Below are 21,578 nucleotides of genomic sequence, written 5' to 3'. Positions count from 1 at the left end.
GAGAGAGACTGGGGCGGGAGCAGGGGGAAGGCCGTAGCGAGCACTCAGAGTCATCCTGCAAAGGCATTGGGATAGGTTGGACGCGGCCACCACTTGGGACAAGGTGTGTCTTGCAGAGTCTGGTTGAAGTTGGCCGGGCACTAATTCCTTACTGGGTCCTGGTCACTGAGAGTATGGTGGAGTGGCTCCACCCAGAGCCACCTTGTGACCCCTTCCTCACGGTACCAGCCGGTCTCCACACTGAACAGGGACAGTGCTGGTCAGGTTCTCAGGGACTGGCTGTGTCCATGTGTCCTTCAGCGGTCCCGGCTGCTTCTGCAGTTAACGGTGGCCGTCTCGCAGGCCGTCAGAAGGGTCTCTTGGAGTGTCGCTGGGTGGCTCCTAAGATATTGCGGGCTCTTCATCTCAGGCTATTGCTGACCGTCTCCAAGGATGCCGGGCTGTCTCTTGAGCGTGGCTGGCCATCTCCTGCGGTGGCCCCGCCGCGTCCTGGGCAGTCTCCCCCGGCTCTTGGCACTGTAACCCCGCGGGCTGCTGGGCTGCCATCTCTCAGACCGCACCAGGCTGGTGTGGCAAACGAGGGGCTGGGCTCGGCCAGGGCCTTCCACCTGGAGGAGTCACACTGAGGCAGCCCCCTGAATGGGTCGGCCCAGTTCTCCCCTTTTGGCCTCGGTGGAGAAAACCCCTCATTCGCCCCCATGCTCCCTGCAGAAGCCCTCTGAGGATCCTGGGCACTGCTTGTCTCTCAGAAATGCACCACGGCTGGGGGGGGGGGGGCATGGGAGGAGGGGGTCTAGGAGCTGGCCAGGCAGCTTGGGCCGATTATGCAGCCTCTTCAACTGGAAAAAACAGACAGAAGGACAGTCTCTGAGGGCCGTCGTGAGAAAGAAAAGCAACGACCTCTGTAAAGCCCCTGACACAGTGCCCAGCATAGAGAAGGTGCTGAATAAATCCCACTCGTCCCACCTCAACCTACAACCCAGGCTCAGGCTGCAGTGGGGGTCGGGGGGGGAGGCTGATGGCATGTGGTGGTGAAGGGGTTCCCTGCACATCCTGCTTGCTCACCTGCGCCTGTGAACAGAGCTGGGGCATCACGCTGTTCCAACCCACAGGCATTGTTATTACCCAGGGGCTTCGCAGCATGGATTTGCAGAAAATGTAATGAAAGGAAATTAAGTACCAGCTCCAGACAGACTGGATGTGTGCATATCTTCTGGAGTCTTTGGATTTGGCATCTATTGCCAGGCAGTCAGAGACCGTTCCCCCATCTGCATGGTAGCGATAGATACCCTCTGCTCTTCTTCCCCTCCCCTCTCCCCCCGCTCCCCTCCACCATGGCTTCTCTGTCCGCCCCTCTCTCTCTCTCTCTCTGTTTTCTGCCTCCATTGACACCTCAGTGGGTCTCAACCCTTCGGAGCCTGAGTTGCTAATGTGATTTCCTGCCACGTTCCTGAAAGCCTCTGCCAGGAAAATCAGTCCCTTAGAGGTTCTTCAGTGAGGACGTGCCTTCAGAAGGGGTGTGGTGGGCTCTGGGAAGAGCAGGGGGCGGGAGGGCTTGGCCTCTCCTCGGATGCCCGCTCGGCGTCCTGCTGCAGAGGTACATCCTTGGAGCTTGGGTGAGTGAGTTTGGGCCTCAGTTTCCGCATCTGGAAGAAGAGTGGGGCTGGACTCGATCCTTAGGACCAGTTCTGACGTCCAAGGATTCTGGAATCCCAATAGGAATTTCTATGGAGAGCCAGGCGCTCTTCAGTGTCCCTGAAAGGTTGAACAAGGCCTTTGTGAACTTACCCTTTTCTCACCACTGGCCAGTGTCTGTGTGTCCTCATGGCCTGGCCCCACTCCAGAACCCTGAAAGGATAAGGGGAGGAGGTGCTAACAGGGCCCCTCCCCCACTTTGCAAAGCCAGCCGCTTTCAACAACCTTTTCCCCTTCCTTCACACAGTTATGGAGTTCCACTGTGTGCCCGGTTCTGGCTCCGTGGGCCCTGCCCTCTCGGGACCTGTCTGCCTAGAGCTGGGCACTGGGGACCACCGGTCCCCCATCATGGGGTGGGGGACACAGTTGTAGCCTCAGCACCTCGCCAGTCTGTCATGCTGGTTAAGAGGTGGTTCGAGGCTGAGGGACCTTGGATGGCCCCCTGGGGTTTGGGCAGAAGGGAAAGGTGAGTGTGAGAGCCGTGTACATGGAGTGGGCACCCCTGTGTGATGCAGAGCCCCGAGGTAGCCGGTATTTGTCCAACAGGACGGAGCAGTGGTCAGGGCGTGGGATTCAGGGACAGACAGACAGACAGACAACAGTCTCAAATTGGACGGCACAGCTCCAGGGACATGCACGACACACAGCTGGGGCTCGGGCAGGGGAGTAACTACTGTTATTACCAACTCCGTCTCCGCCACCGAGGGGGCTGTCCTCACACGTCCAGTGGGTGCAGGGGTGCCGCTGTGTGGGAGTCTCACCTCTGTCCCTCTCCCCTACCTCAGAAGAAGAGCAAGGTACACTACCATGTCGCTGTCATCGTCAACTACCTGGGCCACTGCATCTCCCTGGTGGCCCTCCTGGTGGCCTTTGTCCTCTTTCTGCGGCTCAGGTGAGAAAGGCTGTGTAGGCCCGGGACTTGAGCAGGGTAGAGAAGGAAGATGCAGGAGGCAGCTCTGGGTGAGGGGTCGCTGGCAAGGGGGGGCCCCTGCCCCCTCACCTCAGTGGGAGGGGGTGACAGATAGATGAGTCCCAGGTCCCTTGGAACCTCTGGTAGGGCCACTGCTGCCCCCCAGCCCAGTCACTGCTAGGGGGACGGGGGATGGCTGAAGCCCAGGCTCGCCTTGTGCCACCCCCACCCGTGCCGGGATGCACCCATCTGGGAGGCCGGGAAGGTGGAGCCCTTTGGGTTCGAACCTGCGTGGGCCCAGCACTATTGCAAGCCAGCAGTGCCAGGAAGAGGGGTAGGGGTAGGAGCTGAGCGTCAGGCCTGCACGCGGGGAGCTACAGGGAGACGAGGGATGCCATGGGAGGAGGGGCATCCCCAGTAAGCAAGAAGCCCCTGGTCCCTGGAGCATCAACTGTGTGGCAGGCCCTGCCACCAGAGCTTAGGTCTGGGTGGGTCTCCGGGAGGAAGGGCCCTGTGGGGCATCAGGAGAGTTCTGCTGCCACCTCCCGGTGTGACTTAGCCAGTGAGCCCTGCCCTCAGTTTCCCCATCAACCCATCTGGGCTGGAGGGATGCTGGCGGCCCGTCCCTCAGCTCCTCTTCCCTTCCCTTGCTTCCATCACCCACCCTCCCCTGCTGCCCCCCAGGAGCATCCGGTGCCTAAGAAACATCATCCACTGGAACCTTATCTCGGCCTTCATCCTGCGCAACGCCACGTGGTTTGTGGTCCAGCTCACCATGAGCCCCGAAGTCCACCAGAGCAACGTGGTATGTCCTGGAGGGGCAGCTCCAGGGTCAGAGGAAGGGTCTGGATGGGATGGCCCTGGTGGAAAATGGGCCAGGCACAGGCCTTGAGGCCCAATAAAACAGGAATGGTTCCCTGGCGGGGGTGGGGCGCATCCTACTGAGGCCCCAGACCCAGGGTGGGGTGCTGCTGCTGCCACGCCCCCTCCCCCCTTCTAAGTGTCATCTCTGCTGGGCGGGGGGTGGTGGTAGGGCTGGTGCAGGTTGGTGACGGCCGCCTACAACTACTTCCACGTGACCAACTTCTTCTGGATGTTCGGGGAGGGCTGCTACCTGCACACGGCCATTGTGCTCACCTACTCCACCGACCGGCTGCGCAAGTGGATGTTCATCTGCATCGGCTGGGGTGAGCGCGCTGGCCCCTGCCCCGGCCAGGCTGTCCCCTCCGCACCCACACTCTGGCCAGCTGGTGAGGGGGCCTGCGAGCTCAGGGCCAGGTCCGGGGGTGGGGTGAGCACCACGGCCCTCTGCTCCTACTTGCGGGTGGAGTGCAGCAAGTTGGATGCGAGAGTATGAGCTCTACCCAGGGGAACGCGTGCCCACCTCGAGGCTCTGGGTCGCACGAGGCTCCTCCAGACCTTGCATCCCTCAGACCCCACTGATGAGCCCTGTGACAGCCAGTCTCTCCCCAGGTGTGCCTTTCCCCATCATCGTGGCCTGGGCCATCGGAAAGCTGTACTATGACAATGAGAAGTAAGTCCCCTCCTCCCCTGAGCCCCGAGGTCCAGGCTCCCAGCCCAGCTCCGCCTGATGCTCCCCAAGGACCTTAGGCCAAATCACCTTCCCTGGCGGGCCATGGTTTCTTTATCCATATAGGGGAGGGTGCTGAGGGCTGGACTCGATCTGAGGGTCCCCAGCAGTGCTCTACTCGAGGTGGGGCTGGCTAGACAGGTAGATCCAGGCTCCTTTACCTGTCTTGGGATTTCATGAACAGCATAAGCGTTACTGACAGTGTCTGGAGACAGACGGCCCAGGTTCTGAACCATGGACCCATCATTAAGTAGTTCTATGACCTCGGGCTAGTTACTATGGTGTGCCTCAGTTTCCTCATCTGTAAAATGGGCATCCCAGTAAAACTGCCTCCCACAGAGGGTTTTTGTGGGGATGACAGGAGTTCATAAGTAGTAAGCCTTTAAAAGAGTGTCTGGCACATAGTAAAGGCCATATAAATGTTTTCTATGAATATTAAGATTTGTTTTACAAAAGGTTCTATGGATTTAATAGAAATGAATCCTGATGATCTCATAGAGTCCTTCCAGCTCTGAAGTCCTGAAGTGACTTTGGTCTCGGGTATTCCCAATTGCTCCTGAAAATTAGATTTCTACTGTAGTGGGTCTTAGCCTTGGCTCACATTAGAATCACCCAGGAAGCTTTAGAAAACACCAAAGCCCAAGCTTGACCTTCCAAGAGAGGGACGTAATTGGTCTGGAGTGTGCCCCGGGCACCGTGATTTTTAGCTGCTAAGACTGAGAATCACTGAGAGAAAGGCAGAAAATGTGGATACAGACAGCCGGGGAGGTGCCAAAGCATTTTCAGGAACCCGCTGTCTAAGTGGGGTTCCAAGTGGCCTCCGTCACAATGACAATTGCTCCCCACCCCCATAGAGGGGAGGGGGCCGCCACAACCTCACTGGGCTCGACAAGGAGCCTGGAAAATGATATTCATATTTGCCTGGCTGATCCTTCCTGACTCTGGCCCTGCTGGCTTGCTCTGCATTGGCACAGCCGACGGGGTAGGGGAGGGCGGCCAGCTGCCAGAAACCACTGGGGGCTTGGGAGTCATGCCCGGGATGTTGGGTCCTGGCACAGGAGCATCGTAAACCCTGGGCAATGGTGCCTGTCCTGCAGGTGTGCAAGTGAGTACAGGGGAGGACAGGAAGAGCAGGTTTCAAAAAGCTGCCCAGTGTGTCTCGGAGGGTAAAGGGCGCCTATCTTAAGTCTGTCTGAGCGGCTCTGGAGCCCCATCTAGTGGTAAGGTGCTGACACTGCAGCATAAGGGATCCAGGTGTGAGACACCAGAAAGAAGACCCGGGGGTTAAGGACTCGACCTGGGGTCTAGCTCGTATTTGGCCTACATGGTGTTTTTTGAAACCTGCAATCCATTTCAAACCTTTTAAAAAGTCAAGAGGTTTCACATAAAAATCTCAGTTTCTAAGCACTGTGGGTCTGCATCCCCTGGGGGCCATTTCTCTGCACAAGGACATGGGACTTTCCATGTGCCCCATCCCAACCCACGCCCCAGATCCCCCAAGAGATTGCTGGAGGGAAACTCAAGAAAATGAAAAGCAGTTCTGGCTCTCAAACAGGTGAAACCTGTGGAATCTCGGCCTGGGGGTCATTCGGGCTGCAAATAAGGGATTCAGAGATCGCTGGCTGCCGGGGGCCCACTGCGTGACGGGCACCAGGCACCAGGATGGGGCTGGTGCCAGAGCCCCAGTGGGGCCCCAGGAGAGCAGTGGTGTGCTGAGCCCTGGCCTGTTCCACTCAGGGGTTGTTTCCACAACCCCCCCTCCCTGCCACATTGCCTGCTTCCAGCTTTACATCTCCTAATACGGGGTGCTGTCTGCCCATTCTGCAGATGAATAACTGAGGCATTGTGGTGGGATCTTGGTCTTCTGCCGGGGTTGGAATTGAGATACCCAGCTCCTGGCTTCTGGCCCCAGTCCTGCCCTGGCCAAGCACTGCCCTTCCCCATGCTGCTGAACTGGACCCAGGTGACCTCCCCACTTACTTCCCCTCTGTGGCTTTCTAGGTGCTGGTTTGGCAAAAGGCCTGGGGTATATACTGACTACATCTACCAGGGCCCCATGATCTTGGTCCTGCTGGTAAGAACCTGGGTGGAGGGGAGCGGGCAGCAGAGGGGGACAGTCAGTGTCTCCTGTGGACCGACAGGGTCCCCATGCAGACCGAGGCCCTGCCCTGTCCACCCCGCCTGCCTCCAGCATCTTGTCCACACAAGCACGCCCACACCATCCCACTGTGTGCTCTAATTACAGATCAATTTTATCTTCCTTTTCAACATCGTCCGCATTCTCATGACCAAACTCCGGGCGTCCACCACATCTGAGACCATTCAGTACAGGTAACCCAGCTCGCCTCCCTCCCCCAACCACGGGGGCTCCAGAGATCCCAACCTCGGACACAGGTCCGACAGCCCCTCCTGAAAACCCCAGCTCCCCATCTCAGACATTCTGGGGACCTGGCACCCCTCCCCCCAGGCCCGGCCCTCTTCCCCCCTCCTGGGGTGGGCCGTGACTCTGGGCCTCCCCACCCCGCCCCACCTCAGGAAGGCTGTGAAGGCCACTCTGGTGCTGCTTCCCCTCCTGGGCATCACGTACATGCTGTTCTTCGTGAACCCTGGGGAGGACGAGGTCTCCCGGGTCATCTTCATCTACTTCAACTCCTTCCTGGAATCCTTCCAGGTACCGCCGCCCACCCCTCACTCTGGCCCTGGCTGTCCCCCATCCCCCCTTGGGTGGGATTCTTCCAGGCAGGGGCCCGGAGGGGCAGGAGGCTGTGGAGAGGAAGGGGGTGGCCCGGAGGCTAGGTAGGGCCACAGCTGCCCCTGTCCCTTGACCCACCTTCTCTGTCCACCCCAGGGCTTCTTCGTGTCTGTATTCTACTGTTTCCTCAACAGTGAGGTAAGGACGCCGGGGCCCCAGAGCCCAGCATGGTGGGGGGGCCTCCTGGGACCTGCGATTGTCTGTAGCCTCCTCCTGCCCTCCACACGCCAGTTCTCTCCTCCCTGCCCCCAAGTCTCTAATGGGGATGCTGCTGGGAGCCCCAGGAAGGTCCCTGCCATCCACCCACATGTTCCTATAGTGGCAAGCCCACTCCTTTGCTCTCATGGACAGTTGGCACGGGGGTGGGGGAGGGGGTCAGAAGCCTGGGCTTCAGTCTCATCAATGAGTCTATGAAAAGGCTTGTTGAAACCAGGAAGGGCTGAGCCCTTGGGCAGGGCATGCATTTGTGCTGACGGTAGGAATTCTTCATGGCAAAGGCGGTTGATGCCTTTGCCTTTGTGTGGATGGGGAGAAAGCACCCCTTCTCAGAACACTTGAGAAAAATCATCCTAACAAATATGCAAATAAACAATGTTGACGATGTGAATGTCACCGCCTGCTGCTCGGCGCCCTGTGCATCTCACACCTGTGCGCTGCACACCTGCGCACTGCACACCTGCGCACTACACACCTGCGCGCTGCACACCCGTGTATCTCACACCTGCGCACTGCACACCTGCGCACTACACACCTGCGCGCTGCACACCTGCGCACTGCTCACAAGTACAGCTGCTTGCGGTGGCCCCCGGGCTCAGACATCATGCTCTGCTCCGTGCCCGCAGGTCCGCTCGGCCATCCGGAAGAGGTGGCATCGATGGCAGGACAAGCACTCGATCCGTGCCCGCGTGGCCCGCGCCATGTCCATCCCCACCTCCCCGACCCGGGTCAGCTTCCACAGCATCAAGCAGTCCACGGCGGTCTGAGCTGGCGGGCCAGCGACTGGAAGATGGGCTCCAGGCTTGGCCAGCTGCCCTGTCTGTGGAGGGGAGCAGCCCCTTCCCACACTCTGTATCCCCAGAAGCTGCTGGCGCTGACAGCCTGGGCACCCACCCCACACCCGACCCCCGGCTGAGCAGGAGTTCGAGGCCTGTGAGAGCAGCCACGATCTGGGCCACGGGATGAACGGGAAATAATCTCTAGGATTGGTCTGGGTCCAGGGCCTCTGGCTTCCCCCGTGCCCCAGTCTTCCCTGGAGATGGAATGAGAATGGAGTGGAAATGGCCAGCTGGAAATCCGAAGCAGCACATGGGTCCCTCCGAGAGGTGTCTTCTCCCAGAGCACAAGACGGCCAGCCCACCGGAGACCTGGGGCCTGTTCTCAGCCCCGGGGGGTGCCAGTCGCTGTCCTAGGGGCATCATGGGAAACTCTGGTGTCAGCATCACCGTGGTGATGCCTCCGGGTGTTGGCAACGCTTTCCAGTACCAATGGGAGCCAAGGCCAGGTTGCTAGAAGCCCCAGGCAAGGTCATTAGAAATCAGGTGACATCATCAGATCACAGGACACACCACAAGAAATCCTCCCAAGCCACCGTGATTTCATCTGTGGCACTGCCATCAGAAACGCCCTGTCTTGCTGCCTTGCACCCTTGGACCTTTACTCCCCTGCAGGCCACTCAGGCTCCCCCTCCTTAACCACCCACAATATCACACCCTGCTTTCTGTCACCTCCTGTCCCTGATGTCTCCCCCTGTGTGGGAAGATGGGGGTCGGAGGGAGACGGAGTGTCCTGTGAGCAAGAACCAGGGTGTGCCCCAGACAAAGCCAGTCTCCCTTTCAGGGGGCAGAGAATACTCAGGGCCCCCCTGCCTGCTGGCTTCAGTGGTCTGGCCTCCGGGGCAGCCTCTCTGCTGGTCGCAGGGAGTTTGTGGTCCCCTGGATGGCCTCTGGGGCAGCATGATTAGCTAATCGAAGGTAGGAGAAGGGGCAGGGCACTTGGCCCCTCTCTGCCTGAGTGTCCTGGAGCAGGACAGCTGGCTCTTAGGGCAACCAGCGAGCCCCCCCGGACCCTCCCGTGGCTGGAGGTACTGGGCCAGTGGAGCCGGGCTTTCGGAGATAAGGGTGTCAGCTCTGGGGGGGAGGCTGCTGTAAATAACCAGCATCTGTGAAGGCCTGGACTGTGCGGGGCTGGGTGGGGAGCACACAGAGAAATGGAGGCCGCTTTTCAGTCTTTGGGGCCTACGTGTGGCTGGGAAACCTGACACCACCCACACCCATCCAGATGGGGTGCGAGGTGAGCAACTGGGGGCATGGGTCTGCGGACCCAGCTGACAAAGACGGCTCTTAAAGAAGGGGGGAGTCGTGGGGAGAGAAGGGCCATGTGTGAACAGTGCTGGCCAAGGACGCTGTGGATGGAGCGGGGGCTATGGGGACAGCTTGAGCCAAGGTGTGGCAATGGGACCGGACAGGAATGTGTCCCAGCCCCAAGGGAGGGGCCGAGCTGGGAGCAGGAGGTAGTTAGGGAGGCCTTGACACTGTCTCGGCTTGAGATCCCCAGAAACAGACCCAGAGACAAGGTTTCCAGAACCAATTCAGGGAAAGGGAGCACAGGAAGCGGGTGGGGGCACGAGGCCAGGAAAGGGAGGCAGCGGAGTGGAGGATGCCCACCTCACAGCCACTGCGGGAGACAGCCGGAGCATAATCCTACTGCAGAGGCTTGGGGAGTTGGAGTGGGGCACACCCAGCCTTCAGCCCACCCCAGGGGACACAAGGGAGGAAGACTGCTCCCGGGTGCACTTCCCGCAGCCACACGGGCCCCAAGACCAGGAGAGAAGGCTTGGGCGCTGCAGCATGCTGTGGAAGGCAGCCCGCACCAGCTCCCGGGGCAGGAGAGAGGGTGGGACACAGAAACTCCGCCCTGGCACCCAGGGACAGGGCAGCCTGGCTCTCACTCCTGGGTCTCGGACCAGGGACGCAGGGAGGGGACCAGAGGCACCAGGACAGAGATAGGCTGACAGCCTCCGGAACAAGTGGGGGGTGAGGGAGAAGTCCCAGAGAGGGACGTGTCAAACCGGAGGGACCAAAAGTGCCCAGGATCGAGACATCTTTCCCAACTCTGCCTTTCACCCAGCAAAGAAGTGAGAAAGCAAAGCTTCTCCTGCACAAGCTGGGCTGTGGGGGCGGGGGCTCCCCAAGGATGGAAGAGCCTGGGAGGAGCGGGGGACATTGGAAAGAGGTTGCATGGCGAAGAGGTCCTGGGGGGCCGAGCTGGGGCACCGCCCCCTTTCCTGCTGGTGCCTCCTGGGCCCCCTCCAGGCACCTGCTGTGCAATCAGCCCTGCCAGGCTCAGCACAAGGGGCAGAGAGGAGCAGCACCCCCAAGACGAGTCCCAGCAGCCAGCTGTGAAGCCACCAGCTCTGGAGGGCCATCAGAGGCCACCTCCAAGGCGAGGCTGACAGTCATCAGAGAAGCTGCTCGGGGGCCCCGGGCAGGCACGAGCTGGTCCCAGTGAGCCTCAGGATGCCTCCCATTCAGAGACTGAAGGGAGGAGGGGCTGCTTCAGGAACATCCAGGTCCCAAAGAACTGTATCTCCTCTGCCACAGGCAGGAGCCCAGAGTTTCACCCTTCCGCAGCCCATGGCTCAGGGACCAGGGTGAAGATGGGCCCCCAGATGCAGTTTCTGAGGGTCACTGTGCCCTGGGGTTCAGTTTATGGACTGGGTGGGAAGAAGTCCTTTGGGAGTGAGCGGGGGTGTGATGATCGGATGGATACACGCGTCACTACACCGGGGGAGAGGCCCGGCAGCTGCAGGGTGTGTGTGGGGGGGTCACTGCAGGACCAGCCCCTCCCTCAAGCCTGGGAGAGCTCTTCTCCACGTCGCACCCAGAGGCTGTGGTCTCTGGAGTATCCCACCCGAGCCCATTTCTCCCTGGGACCCTCCTTCGTGGGCACAGATGGAGGAAAAACCGCCCTGTGGGGTTTTGGTTTTCTAGTTCAGGCCCCTCCATCTGAGTGTGACAACATGGCCCCTACCCTGGGGCCCTCAGTTTCCCCTCCAGGCCTCCTCAGTCCTGCTGCCGCTACTGGGTCAGATGCCCTGGGATAGGACTGGGGAGGGAGTCAGATGCGGGAAAAACACGTGCTAGGGAGGGAGGGAGGTTTTAGAATCCAGATAATAATACCTTAATTGTGGGCTTTGTAAACTGCTTTGCAATCAGCAAAATCCTTTTTAGCATTTATTATCTAATCCTCAAGTAACTCATGGAGGCAGGAACCATCCCATTTTACAGCCAAAGAAACTGAGGCCTGGTGATCCCTCTGAGATCAAAGGCTCAGGGCTCTTTCCACCCCCTCAGTGGGCTGCAGGCACTGGGCTTGGGTTTCAGGAGGCCAGGACAGATAGAGCAGCTCTGGGGGGAGGGGGCAGCAGGAGGCCTCAGCCAGGCCTTGTCTGGTTGGGGACAAGTCCCAGGTGAAGATGGGACCAGCCCAAAGATGGCAAGGCCAGTGTCCAGTTGCTGAGCTCAGCTGGGGGAAGCAGTGAGGGTTCTGTACGTCCATCCTGATTCCTAGTACGCACTCCCCTCCTTCCCAACATCCTCTACCCCTCCACTCCTTAAAATGATACTTAACTGCAAACAGTGCAGTCCAGGCCACCAGAAGCTTCTGTGGGTCTCCCTGCACCCACCCAGGCTCTGCTCAGCCCAGGTAGGGGGGTCATCAGCCCCCAGCTCAAGGATCTCTCAGGATCATCTCATAGAGCCCCCTGACTTCAAACTCGACTGCCCACCCTCAGTCCAAAGAGAAACGGGAGCTGGTCTCTGCATTTCAACACCAGCAATACTATCATTGATTGAGTGCTTACTAGGTGCCAGGCACAGCCAAGCCCCCCACCTGCTCTTCATACCACCCTGTGAGGCAGGGGCTGTTATCCCCACTTAACAGATGGGGAAAGGGAGGCACAGAGAGGGTACAAGGCCTGCCCCAGGGCACCCAGCAGTGGCATGGCTGGATGCGAGCCCAGGCTGGCCTCACTCAGCCTCTTCCGTGTTTAACCCTATGCAGCAGGAGCTCTGTCCCACAGTTCCCTCCAATACCCTCCCTACATATTTTCCTCGGTTTCCCTAGTTTGTGGACCAACAGCGTGCAGACACAAAGCTGGATGTAGAAGTTGGCCCCTACAAAACGTGGGTGCTAGGGAGCCCACTCCTGAGCCCGGCCCAGCCTCCGAGTGCCCCAGCCCTGTGGCTGTCTCATGCCAGAGCACTGCCTGCTATCCCTACCTTGTACAGCCCGCCAACCTCTGCAGATCCAGCTGGTCAGGCTCGGGCTCAAGACAGGCCTGCACCACGTATATTTTTCAAAGCTCTACGTGTGTTGGAAACGTCAATGAGATCATTGTTTGGAGATAACTCCAGAGACCACCTTCGGCCACCAGACTGCCACCCACTCCCAGTGCCCCTCCGAGGGGTCCTGGACAGATGCCTGCTGCCCAGCCTCATTGCCTACTGGGCCAAGGCAGGTGGGGGCAGAAGCAGGGGTGGGGGCCGTGTGCTCAGCGTACCAAGAGGAGACTGGGAGAGTGGAGCGGGCGCCCAGCTAGGGCAGGGGATGACGTGGAGGTAGACTCGCCTTCATTACTGCGGTAGTTGGGGAGGAAGCAGATGGGGATCCAGTCCCTTCTCAGTGTCTGTACCATCTCTAGAACATGCATCTAGGACAGCGCTGGGCCAGGAAGTGAGGGCAGTGAGTGGGCCAGGTAAGCTGGGCGCCTTCCCCACCCTTCCTGAGCAGCCACACTGGGCTAAGGCCTGCTCTGCGAAGTCAGCTGTCCTTGCTGCCCTGAGTGGATAAAGATAAATGCTCCAGGTGTTCCCTAGGTCCCCAAACAAAAGGCAGAGACATCGCCCCTGGCCAGCATCAGCCACTTGAGTGACCGCGCCTTCCAGGGAATTGTGCGGGGCGCCCCCTGCAAACAGCCAGAGAGAGGAGCAGCTCCAGGGCTGTGGGGTGGGGGGGTTGGGAGGATCTGGGGAAACAGCGATTGGATAGACACCCAAAAGCCTTCAGTGAGCCAGGTCCCAGGAAGGGCCTCAGAGGGAGTGAGCCTAAAGAGAATTCTTTGAGCCAGGACACCAGAAACCCAAAAGTAGATCAAGGAGGAAGGGCGGGAGCAGGCTCTTTTGGGGGAGCCTGTGTTTCTGAACCCCAAATAGGGGCATAGAGTGGTCTAGTTCCAGAACTTTTTCATCACCCTAATGGAAACCCCATTCCCATTAAGCCGTCACTCCCCATCCCACCTTCCTAGCCTCCAGCCACCAGGAACCTGCTTTCTGTCTCTGTAGCTTTCCCTAATCTGGATATTTCATAAAAGTAGAACCATACAATATCTGTCCTTTTGTGTCTGGTTTCTTTCACTTAGCACAATGTTTTCAAGATTCATCCACATCATAGCAGGTGTCAGAACTTCGTTCCTTCTTATGGCTGAATGACATTCTGTCGTATAGAGCCCACACTATCCATTCATCCGCTGAAGGCACTTGGGTTCTTTCCGCCTAGTCCATGTTATTGTGAAAAGTGCTGCTATGAATATTCACATACAAGTTTTTTTTTTTTTTGAACACCTGTTTTCAATCCTTTTGTTATGTACTCCGGGGATGGAATTGCTGGGTCATACGTTTCACTTACGGAGGACCCACCAAATGGCTTTCTATGGGCGGCGCACCATTCTACATGCCCACCAGCAACGTAGGAGAGTTCCAATTTCTCCACATTTTCACCAGAACTTGTTACTACTGGTGTTTTCAACCACAGCCACCTCAGTGGGTGTGCTGGTCAGTTTTTAAGAGATCCAAGACTCCCTGTGTTGGGAGGGTGGGGCCCGGAGTGAGGGTCTAAGCTGAACATCAGCGGGGGTCCAGACAGAATTTTCTTTTTTTTTTTTAAAGATTTTATTTATTTATTTATTTGACAGAGAAAGAGACAGCCAGAGCAGGAACACAAGCAGGGGGAGTGGGAGAGGGAGAAGCAGGCTTCCCGCTGAGCCAGGAGCCCGATGTGGGACTCGATCCCAGGACCCTGGGATCATGACCTGAGCCGAAGGCAGTCGCTTAACCAACTGAGCCACCCAGGAGCCCAGACAGAATTTTCTTATCACAGCACTCAGGAAGGGGCTGGCCAGCTGCCCTGCCGTGCTCGGATCTAGGTGCCGGAATGCAGAGAGGTCTTGCTTCCATGGGAGCCCACGGAAGGAGCGGTGGGCAGCCTTCCCCAGTCCCCAGGCCCTGCCACATGTCCCCGCATCAGCTGAGGGTACGCTCACCAGTCTGCTGGCTCTGTTCCCTAACGTATTTTTGACAGTTACCTTGTCATTGCAATTACTGTTTGTAATTGAATTAAATGTTATAGCCATGGATGAAACAGAATTGCACAAACAAGGAGAAATGTTGTCTCTTCCGAAAACTCAGTTGAAAGATACAATCTGAGTCACACAAACAATTAGCTTTCAACTCAGGTGGGGGTGAGACAAATGGAAATACCTGGGTGGGAAGAGATTGGCAGAGTCCACGTGGTTCTAGTTGCCAACCACTTTGCAAGGTCCTTGAAGCTGGCCCTCTCCTCGCCCCCACAAAGAACCCAAAGCTTGGTGTTACGGATGGTGTCTCATCAGTGTGGATTTTACAAGGAAGGCGACTCGGAACTCCAGGGAATGGACCCGTAATCAAAGCAGACGCCTTAAGGAGATCAGTGACTGGATGCTCTGTGAAAGTGAAAATAAAATGTGTTTTCTAAGTTGAATTGTGTTCCTAAAAATATGTTGGAGTTCTAAACTCCAGGACTGTAAATGTGACCTTATTGGAAATGAGGTCTTTGCAGATGTAACCATGTTAAGATGAAGTCACCGGATGGGCCCCAATGCAGTACGAGGGAGAAGGCCCCGTGACAGCAGAGGCAGAGATGTGAGGGATGTGGCCGCAGCTAAGGGACACCAAGGATTGCCAGCCACCACCCAAATGAGGAAGGGGTGAGGAAGGACATGGGGAAGGGTCCTACCCAGAGTCTTGGAGGGAGCAGGGCCCTGCCAACACCTTGATTCTGGACTTTGTCTCAGTCAGCATGGGCTGTATAACAAATAAACCAGGGGCTTAAACAACAAGTACAAGTTCACACAGTTCCGAGAGGTTGGGAAGTATGAGATCAAGGTGCCAGCTGAGTGCATTCCTCATGAGAGCTCTCTCCCTGGTTTGCAGACAGCCGCCATCAGGCTGGATCCTCATGAGTTGGAGAGGGAGATCATCTCTCCTGTGTCTCTTATAAGGAAACCAATCCCATTCCTGAGGGCTCCACCCTCATGACACTATTATCTTCCAAAGTTCTCACCTCTAAATACCAAAGGTAAAGTATGGGGGTGAATTTTTAATGAGTCCCATCTTCAAGCGATTTTTTTCAACACACCCATCTGCTAGCCAGTCCCAGTCATCTGGGACAAGCGGGCCGGCCACCATCCCCTGAGCACAATGTGAGAGCACGGCAGCGTTAGCCATAAGATCTTCCGCCCAACAGCCTGGGTTTCCATCTCGTCTCTACCACTCACGTGTCACCTTGGAAAAGTCTCTTCACTGCCCGGGGCCTCAGTTCCTCCTACTGAAAAGCAGGGTCATTCATGCACACATCCCACATGTATTTTCTGAGTGTCATTTGCTATTCCAGAATCTGAGAGCAGCAGAGAGAGGAACAAGGTCTCTGTCCTCATGGAACTCGACCAGGGAGACACAGAAAATAGACCAGGAAACACATAAGCAAAGACCTGAGTTGTGATCATGAATGCTAAGAAGGGGGCCTGTTTGCTCCTGGCCACGGTGGTGGAGAGAACATTGGGGTGCAGGCCTGAAGGATGAGAATAAGCAGCGGGCGAGGCCTCCAGGCAGGGGGCAGAGCTGCATGGCCAAGAGGCCTTCTGCAGTCAAAGAGCCGGGCAGCTCCCTGGACAGGTCGAGGCCTAAGGGAGGGGTCAGTGTGGGAGCTAGATCCGAGGCCTGTGGGGTGGGCTTCTCTGAGCTCAGGTTTACTCACCCATGAAGTGGGGGTGTTCAGGTAAGGTAAAGCCGCTATAACAAAGAGACCCACAATGAGCCGAGGGCTTAAGGAAGATAATGTGTCCAAGAGTCCGTGGTGAGCATCCCATACCACTGCTCTGTGCAGATATCCAGGGTCCTGTTTCCTTTCCTTTCTCTCTTTCCATCCCTTAGGACTATGTCCTCCTCACCATAGTCAATGGCCTTCCCATGACTGATTTGTGAGAAGGGAAGAGACAAACGAGGAGCCTCATGATCTCTGTCCAGGCTCCTGAGGGGCTCACATCGTTTCTGCTCAATTCCATTGGCAAGGACTTGACCATATGGCCTTTCCTAACTCCAAGGGAAGCTAGAAATGAAATTCTGGTCACGTGTCACTTGGAGCATGGATTTTGGAGGACGCCATGCAGCCTCAGACCAGCTGGATATAGTAATACCTCCCTGCAAGGATGTGATGCGTACAGATTAAGTATGTGGCACTTAGTAAGTGCTCAATAAAAGTTTGCAAGGTCACTGAGGCCAGGGCTCCCAGGGGCCTCAGAAACCCTCTGGTCTAGGGATGCCTGGGTGGCTCAGTTGGTTAAGCGACTGCCTTCGGCTCAGGTCATGATCCTGGAGTCCCAGGATCGAGTCCCACATCAGGCTCCCTGCTCAGCAGGGAGTCTGCTTCTCCCTCTGACCCTCCCCCCCCTCATGTGCTCTCTCTCATTCTCTCTCTCAAATAAATAAATAAAATCTTAAAAAAAAAAAAAGAAAAAAAGAAACCCTCTGGTCCAGTGTTCTCATTTCTTGGCGGCTGAAGAAACAGAGGTGCAGAAAGGAGAAGCATCTGCCCAGTTACCCAGTCCGTAAGGGTCAAAGTTGGTCCAGAATTCATGTCTGGGATCCTCAACCCCATCCTCTCACGTCTTATTTCAAAGTACCTGATCCAGGCCCACCAGGAGCTGAGCAGAGAGGGGGGACCCAAGGGACCTCTCTACCAGAGGCAGGGCTGGGGGACGGGCACCGAGGAAGGACCCTGTGCTCCCAAGCAGTGCCCCTGGGCCCTGGCTGTGCCGCTTTGTGACTCGGTAGGTGTGGCTCCAGTTTCCCAGACAGGAGGCCAGGCTGCTCTGTGACAGAGGAGCCACACCCAGCCCCTGGGTGCAGCTACCACGTTGGGACGCAGCGGCAGGCGGCTGAGGAGGATGGCGTTCCTGGGCTGCTTCCTCCTCCTCCTCCTCGCCAGCGCCACGGCCCGGGCGGAGTACGGCGTGGTCCACGTGGTGTCAGAGAATTGGAGCAAGGACTACTGCGTCCTGTTCAGCTCCGACTATGTCACCCTCCCGCGGGACCTGCACCACGCCCCACTCCTGCCCCTGCACGATGGCACCATGGGACCCTGGTGCCCGGGCCGGGACTCCTCCCACCGGGCCCAGCCCGGCTCCCCCCGCCAGCGGCCCCTCCGCCACACCACCGCCATGGTTCTGAGGGGCAACTGCAGCTCCTATGCTAAGGGCTGGCTGGCTCAGGGCCAAGGCGCCCACGGGCTGCTCATCGTGAGCCGGGTCAGCAGCCAACAGTGTGCAGATACAACCCCGGCATCCCAGGACCCCCACCAGCCCCTGCGGGGCCTCATCATCCCCGTGGCCGTGCTCCGCCACGCCGACATGCTTGACATGCTCAGCCACACCCACGGCAGCGCCGTGGTCCGCGTGGCCCTGTACGCGCCCCCCGAGCCCATCCTCGACTACAACGTGGTGGTCATCTTCATCCTGGCTGTGGGCACCGTGGCTGCCGGCGGCTACTGGGCGGGCCTGACTGAGGCGGACCAGCTGCAGCGGCGCCAGGCCCGAGCAGGAGGGGGGCCCGGCGGGCACGGTCAGCAGGGAGCGGCGGCGGGGGCGGCCGCGGGGGGGCAGGAGGGGGAAGACGAGGACGTGCCAGTGGACTTCACGCCGGCCATGACGGGGGCCGTGGCCACCGTGTCCTGCTCCATCATGCTGTTGCTCTACTTCTTCTACGACCGCTTCGTCTATGTCATGATCGCCATCTTCGGCCTGGGCGCGGGCACCGGCCTCTACACCTGCCTGGCCCAGCTGGTGCGACACCTTCCCCTGCAGCAATCCCAGCGGCCCGTGGCCAGCCAGCGGGCCCATCTGCAGCTGCCCCTGCTGCTGCTGGCCGGCCTGTGCGCCGCGGTGACCGCCCTCTGGGTTGCCCACCGCAATGAGGACCGCTGGGCCTGGCTCCTGCAGGACACGCTCGGTGTGGCCTACTGCCTTTTCGTCCTGCGGCGGGTACGGCTGCCCACACTCAAGAACTGTGCCTCTTTCCTGCTGGCCCTGCTGGCCTTCGATGTCTTCTTTGTCTTTGTCACGCTGCTCCTCACCAGGACCGGGGAGAGCATCATGGTGGAAGTGGCCTCGGGCCCCACGGATTCCTTGAGCCACGAGAGGCTACCCATGGTGCTCAAAGTGCCTCGGCTGAGCTTCTCGGCCTTGACGTTGTGCGACCAGCCCTTTTCCATCCTGGGCTTCGGCGACATCGTGGTCCCTGGCTTCCTGGTGGCCTACTGTCACCGCTTTGATGTGCAAATCCGCTCACGCCAGGTCTACTTCGTGGCCTGCACCGCGGCCTACGCCGTGGGCCTGCTGGTCACCTTTGTCGCCATGGTCCTCATGCAGATGGGCCAGCCCGCCCTGCTGTACCTGGTGTCCAGCACCCTGCTCACCAGCCTGGCCGTGGCTGCCTGCCGCCAAGAGCTCACCCTCTTCTGGACCGGCCAGGGCAGAGCCAAGACACCTGCCCAGCCCGTGGCGGGGCTCCGTGGCGCACCTTCACTTGGCTCGGAGAAGCAGCAGGAGGATACAGCAGACGTCCACCCGGTCAGCAAGTTTGAGGGCGCCACCAGCCACCCAGCAGGGGACTTGGACAGCAACCTGGAGGAGGACATGGCCGAGACTGCCACCGTATCTGAGGATGAAGCCGCTGGTCCGGATGGCCACAGGGACAGCTCCGAGGGCTGGAGCGATGCCAACCTGGACCCTGATGAACTGTCTCCTGCCTCCTCTGGGGCCTCGGAGGAGCCGACGCCACAGATGCCGACCGCCATGCTGAGACCGATGAGGTCGCTGATGCCACCGCCCTCGGAGCTGGGCCACGCCCAGGCCCAGCCCCAGGCCCAGCCCCAGGCCCACGGCGCTGGCCTGCCCTGGACGGGGCTCCACAAGAGGAAGGGCTTGAAGGTAAAGAAGGGCATGTCGACCCAGGCTCCCTTGTGAACGGGAACCCTGAGACGCGTGCCTCTGGAGGGCTGGCAGGGTACGTCAGCGCAGCTGCACGTGGTCAGAAAGAAATGGGGGCATTAAAGATATTCCATATCTACCCCACAGAGCTCCATTGTCTGTTGTGACTGGAAGAAAGCAGCGACCACAGAATAACTCCATGCGGGGCCCAGAAGGTTCTGAGGCTCAGTGCCAGCCCCCGGTTGTGCAGAGTGGTTAACAGGCCCAGAGAGGGCACGTGACTTGCACGAAGTTACTCAGCAAGGTCAGGAATTGCTCCCAGGGTTTACTAGACAGCCACTTGCCCTCTCCCCACCTGCCCACCCCCACGCCAGGGCCCCAACTCCTCGGCCTGACTGACAGGCCCCATCCCTGGGGTCCCAGCCCCACCTCATGCTCAGGTCCAGCAGAACCATTACTGTTCCTTGATCACACCACGTCCTCCCCCTCCCCTCTCTCTCTTTGCACATGCTATTCCCTCTGGCTGGGATGTCCTTCTCGTCCCAGACAGAAATACCCTAATCCAGGTTCACTAAAACACTCTTAGACACCCTTCCAGTGCCGGCTCACATCCACCCTTTCTCCCCAAACATCCCTGCTCGAGGCTTTCTGGATAGCGCAGCACACACCCAGCGTGTTCCTGTACTCATCCACCCGTTGCATCCACAGACATTGAGTATGCACCTGCTGTGTGCACCACCCTGTGGGGAGCACAGAAGGAGGTTGCTGTCTAGCTGGGGAAGCATGCGGAGCTGAGAACAGACCAGAAACAACCCGAGAATCATCTCAAAGCAGGGAGGGAGAGATCGGAACCTGAGTGGAATTTAGAAGGTCAGGCTCTAGTCCCCACACTCTCTTCACTGATTCTGGACATGAACCCTAGTCTCATCTTCAAAATGGGACTTATAATACCGTGTCTATTGGAGGCAGGGGCACGGACAAGATGACCTCTTGAGGACCCCATGGTTTTTTAGGTTGGATGGTGTGGTCCTATGTTGCTTAACAAAGGAAATGAACTCTGGGGTCAGGGAAGGCCGCCTGGAGGAAGCTTTGCTGGAGGTGAGAGGCAGTGTGGTACAATGGTTAGGGTCCTTGAGCCAGCTGCCCACCGGAAATTCCAGTTCACTGACCTACAGTGTGTCACTGAGCAAGTGACTTAACCTCTCAGGGCCATGGTTCACTCATCTGTAAAAAGGAATAATAATAAAAACCCCATTTATCATAGGGTTTGGGAGAGGTTGGAATGAGTCGGCTGATTGACGCCATGCTTTATGAATGTTAATTTTGTTTCGATCACTCCCCTAAATCCAACTCCCACCAGGCCTCTGAGTCTTGGCCCCCCACCCCCCACCAACCGCTCCACGCCCAGCATCCCTGCTCCTACCTCTTCTAGTCAGGGAGTGCACACCAGGCCCCCCCACACCCACCCTCCCCCCACAGGATTCCTCTGCCTGGAACTTTCTTCTCCTCCCACCCCCAGCATTGGGCCTGGCTGGCTCCTTCTCCTTCCAGCTCCAGCTCACATGCCTCCTCTTCAGGGAGGCCTTCCTTGATGACCCTTTCTAAAGTAGACCCCAGCCTCGGTCACACTGCCGTACCCCTGCTCGCTGGCTTTCTCACCTCCCCCAGGCCAGTGTCAGCTCCATGAGAGCAGGGGCCGCCCTGTCTTATGCATCTGTATGGTTCCAGAGCCCAGAACAGGGCTGGGGTGCAGTAGGCGCTTGACTTATGTTTTGTTGGAGGAATGAATGAATGAGGAGTTGATCCAGCTTGAACTCTGGAGGAAAAGGAGATGCCATGAAGAAGGTCTCACTGCCCGGGCCACCTTCCCGGGTTCCCACAGGGCCTTGGTCAGTGCAGAGATGGGACCCTGAAGGGCTGGCTGGGCCCTGGGCGTGGGGAGTAAGGGGGCCAGTGCAGGGGGGCTGGTAATGCGCATCTCGAAGAAAGCCCCCTCCGCAAACCTGAAGGCCTGGACTGGGCAAGGGCAGCGTGTGGAACCCGGGCCAGGACACTGACCAGCGGGGTTGGCAGCCCCTCCCACCGGAGCCGGCAGCCATCTGGCCTGGACAGAGGGGCCTCCGCAGGTCCTGGCTCACCCCCAGCCCGGGCGGCCTCCCCACCGCTGACCTGCGTCACTGGGCCTGCCAGGGGTGGGCTCCGCCCCTCCACCAGGCCTGTGCGGGGAGTATTCTCGGCCCCCTCACCCCGACTGGGGGACAAAGGACATCCTATCTCCTGGGAATTTGTAGTCAGAGTGGCTCCCTGGGGCAGGAACTATGCCTGCCTTGCA

At 58.5% G+C, this 21,578-nt stretch overlaps 2 protein-coding genes across 2 annotated transcripts in view; both read left to right on the top strand.

Annotated features, from left to right (window-relative positions):
- Window positions 1–12,943, top strand: part of CRHR1 (corticotropin releasing hormone receptor 1) — a 29,867-nt gene extending 16,924 nt beyond the window's left edge. The window contains exons 4-12 of the mRNA XM_081804790.1: window positions 2,481–2,587; window positions 3,290–3,410; window positions 3,639–3,792; window positions 4,079–4,139; window positions 6,198–6,270; window positions 6,442–6,527; window positions 6,732–6,867; window positions 7,045–7,086; window positions 7,791–12,943. Of these exons, the coding sequence (XP_081660916.1) occupies window positions 2,481–2,587; window positions 3,290–3,410; window positions 3,639–3,792; window positions 4,079–4,139; window positions 6,198–6,270; window positions 6,442–6,527; window positions 6,732–6,867; window positions 7,045–7,086; window positions 7,791–7,931 (921 nt within the window). The 3' untranslated portion in view covers window positions 7,932–12,943. The remainder of the gene's footprint in view (window positions 1–2,480; window positions 2,588–3,289; window positions 3,411–3,638; window positions 3,793–4,078; window positions 4,140–6,197; window positions 6,271–6,441; window positions 6,528–6,731; window positions 6,868–7,044; window positions 7,087–7,790) is intronic.
- A 4,263-nt stretch (window positions 12,944–17,206) lies between these two features.
- SPPL2C (signal peptide peptidase like 2C) lies at window positions 17,207–19,282 on the top strand. Its single transcript, XM_006734342.2, has one exon. It carries the CDS (start codon window positions 17,207–17,209, stop codon window positions 19,280–19,282), a length of 2,076 nt encoding a protein of 691 aa, XP_006734405.2.
- The last annotated feature ends 2,296 nt before the right edge of the window (window positions 19,283–21,578 follow it).

This window comes from Leptonychotes weddellii, chromosome 15, assembly GCF_054177405.1.
Source record: "Leptonychotes weddellii isolate Sample4059 chromosome 15, ASM5417740v2, whole genome shotgun sequence".
Taxonomy (NCBI): domain Eukaryota; kingdom Metazoa; phylum Chordata; class Mammalia; order Carnivora; family Phocidae; genus Leptonychotes; species Leptonychotes weddellii.
This window is presented reverse-complemented; position numbering and strand designations above follow the sequence as displayed.